This window comes from Rutidosis leptorrhynchoides, chromosome 11 (genome assembly GCF_046630445.1).
Source record: "Rutidosis leptorrhynchoides isolate AG116_Rl617_1_P2 chromosome 11, CSIRO_AGI_Rlap_v1, whole genome shotgun sequence".
NCBI classification, from domain to species: domain Eukaryota; kingdom Viridiplantae; phylum Streptophyta; class Magnoliopsida; order Asterales; family Asteraceae; genus Rutidosis; species Rutidosis leptorrhynchoides.
The window spans coordinates 66,547,383-66,550,894 of NC_092343.1; the positions used below are offsets into that span (position 1 = coordinate 66,547,383).

The 3,512-nt window shown below is 35.3% G+C and overlaps 1 protein-coding gene across 1 annotated transcript; it reads right to left on the reverse strand.

Moving 5' to 3' along the window:
- Window positions 1-1,312: 1,312 nt before the first annotated feature.
- Window positions 1,313-2,208, reverse strand: LOC139874247 (putative germin-like protein 2-1). Its single transcript, XM_071861702.1, has 2 exons — window positions 2,097-2,208; window positions 1,313-1,991 (listed from the first exon to the last, which is right to left on the reverse strand). Exons 1-2 carry the CDS (start codon window positions 2,206-2,208, stop codon window positions 1,456-1,458), a joined length of 648 nt encoding a protein of 215 aa, XP_071717803.1. The 3' UTR covers window positions 1,313-1,455.
- Between the last annotated feature and the right edge of the window lie 1,304 nt (window positions 2,209-3,512).

Below are 3,512 nucleotides of genomic sequence, written 5' to 3' on the forward strand. Positions count from 1 at the left end.
AATAGTGATATTTCTCAATCTTCACTATTATCTCTATGGCGGAATATTTTTTTAGCAAGTACACTTATCGAAAAATTGCAGGTCCCATTTAGGAACTCGTTCAGCAAAATTATCGGTGATGGTGGCACAACTTCATTTTGGCATGAAAACTGGATTGGGGACGATAAATTGTGTAACAAGTTTCCGAGGCTCTATAGGCTTGATACAAACACTGATGTTACGATTAAGGATCAAGTTGCTTTGGATGATTCTGCTCAGAATGCAACTTGGAGCTGAAATTGGTCTTGGCAACCGACTGGTCGTACGCTAGGTGAATTCGAGAATCTTCAAAGTATTCTTTCTTTTGTTTCATTCGATGGTAAAATCAAGGATAAATGGAAATGGAATATGTCTTCAGATGGTAATTTCGTGGTCAAGAAAATCTCTCAAAAGCAGCCGATGATCATATCCTGGGCGAGGTCAGTGGTCAGCAAATAACAATGCGTAATAATCTCGTTCCTAAAAAACTGGAAATTTCCATTTGGCGTGCTAACTTACGATGGCTACCTGTGAGGCTCAAGCTACATAAAAGAGGTATTGACTTGCATTTTGTTCGTTACCTGCTATGTGATGACGATTTAGAGTCCGTGGATCATTCTCTCTTCTTTTGTAAGATTGCGTTCGAGACTTGGGTGTGTGTCTACAAATGGTGGAATATGGGTAATTTTTATGGCTCATCAATCGCAGAAATTAATTGTCGCAATTCCAATATGTCGATGACTTAATTTGGTATGAAAGTGTGGCAAGCCACGGCTTGGACATGTGCGTATTTAATTTGGCAAAATTGAAATTGCATGGTTTTTCAAGGCAAAAGTTGGAACTCTCAGGTAGCCCGAAATGAAATTCAAATAAAATCATTCGAGTGAATTCCGGCTAGAGCTAAAGGTAGAAAACTCGATTGGCATATGTGGTTGTCTAATCTGAGCATGTATTTAAACTCTTCATAGCTAGTTTTTCTCGTGTGGTTGGGGTGCTTTCTTCGCACTCCCGTTTTGAGTGTTGTATTTCTTCTCTTCGTGCTTTGTTGGGTGATTCACGCTTGTATTGGATCCCCTTGTATCTTTATTCTTGTTGTTTTATAATATTTCGCCAGCCTTTAAAAAAAAAAAAAAAAAAAAAAAAAAAACCTTTTGAGATTCGAACCCATAACACAATGTTCTATAACTATTAGGATCCTATTGTTTGATTGAATTAATGAATCTTACGTTAGGATTTTTTAAACAATGAAAATGTAAAATTAAATAAACATAGTATATTGGTTGTTCCAAAAAAATTAAAAATAAACATAGTATATAGTATCATTTATTCGCTTCTGTAAACAATCATACAAACAAACCCACAATAGTAAACGGTAAATCAAGAATAAAAGATAAAAAAGAATAATAAACATCAAACAATTACATACTACGTAACTTTTTAGAACTTTGATTGAATTTGATAAACGGCGTTGACGTCCACTTGAAATGCCTTTGCGAGAATATCTGCAGAGACATCAGGGTTTGATCCAAACACAGCGTTCGCAATGGTAATGACACCCGGATTTTGACTACTTAGACCGGCAATAGCAAGAGCATACCCATTTCCGACATTTTTCTGAAAGTGAATTAGACCTTCGGGGAACACGAAAACATCACCCTTTTGTAGTACTGTCGTGATGAGACGGTTTTCAGGGTTAGACGTGACAAAACCGACTTGTAGACTACCTTCAATGACATTCAATATTTCAGTGGCCCGAGGGTGCGTGTGGGGAGGATTAATACCCCATGGTGCAAAGTCAATACGGGCCATGGAGATGCCCAAAGTGTTGAGTCCGGGCAATTGCGTTACAGTCACCGCAGTCACATTAGATCCAACCGCATTTGATGTATTTCCCATACGGTTTAGTCCCCTAAAAAGAAAATCTTCAGCTTTCACTTGATCCGGATCTTTGCATACCACCCCATTCACCAGTACTAGAAAAAATAAAAATAGAAAGATCATAAATAAGTGTAAGGTTTATATCATTTTATATAAAGAATATAGCATTGCTTAAATTTCAAGATAGGAGTAATATTTACCTTTGTTATTTAGATCAGCCACACAAAAATCCTGTAGAGGACCAGGATCCGAAGCCAAAGCAAGTGAACATGTTGCCAATAAGAGACCGAACAAAAGAAAGCGAGGCGTCATTGGTGCGATTGAAGTGAAAATATTGCTAGCTCTTCAATGTAGTTTGGTAGTGTAATAAATTTGTGTGAGCAAGTATGAAGCTTTGTAATGCTTTTATAGCAAAAACATTGCAACAGAAAGATAGTTTTGTAGTGCCACCACCAATAAAATAATATGTTGAAAGAGTAAAAGGAAGATGTAGTCATCAGATCATATTCATATACATCCTTATAAGATAACTTCAACAGTTGAATCAAAGACTACACAAAGATTAAGACTTATGTACTCGCAACAGATTAATTAATACTGTTTGGTGTGTTGAACACAAGTTTCAGTTTTAAAGCAAAGTTCGAAATGAATCCCAGGCAAAAGCCGGATTCGGTAAACAATGAGATTTACCATGTTCATGTTACCAGGGAAGGGTGAATATTTTTACTCTAGTGTACGTGTCCTTATCAGATTATCCCGTGACCGTTTTTGATTTATTACTTGGTCACCAAAATGTGCTACTAGCTAGAGAGCTTTAAAACTTGAGACCTTTAGTGATGGTATTAGAACACCTACCACCGAGCAATCTTATCTTATGATGATTAAAAGATGCATCTAAGTGTAAAAAAAAAAAAAATAATAAATAAATAAAAAATAAAAAGGCTGATATATATGTATAAGATCTGAAAAATTACAAAATGGGTACAATTAGAGCACCGCCAACGACACCGTCTTTGCATTGGTCATTTTTAAAATTCAAAAGACAGCACTGGTACCATTTCGTCATTTCATGTCATTAAAATGAACTTTGTTGATTTCGTCATATTTGGGAAGTCTGAAGACGTATCCTGTGGACCCATCACAAAAACTTGGATGATCTTTTAACATGCATGCCTCATTTATTTATTATATACTAGTATTATTTTATTAGGATAGATGTTTATATTTGATAAATAATATAGAATAAGTGGGATCAGTCTTTTTGGAGAAGTAAGTTATTGTTGGTAGTGTTCAATCTTTTTAAAGAGATGTTGATGTGGCGCTGACGTGGAGTTCAATTTTTTCTAAGAAGCATGTCATGATTGAGAGTGGTCTTATAACTAGTCTTTTTGACAAAGGTATGAAATTATCCGCATCAACTATACAAACCAAAGCAGAGGATTACATGTCAATTTAGGTTTTACCAAATCAATAATTATTACTTGTAATTTTGATTTTATTATAATATAACAAAAGGTTTTGACTTGATGGTTTTACCAATTCAATTGTTAATCAACACAGATTGAACATTTCGACACCGTGTATTCGTACTTACTATGTTAATTACCAAATCACAT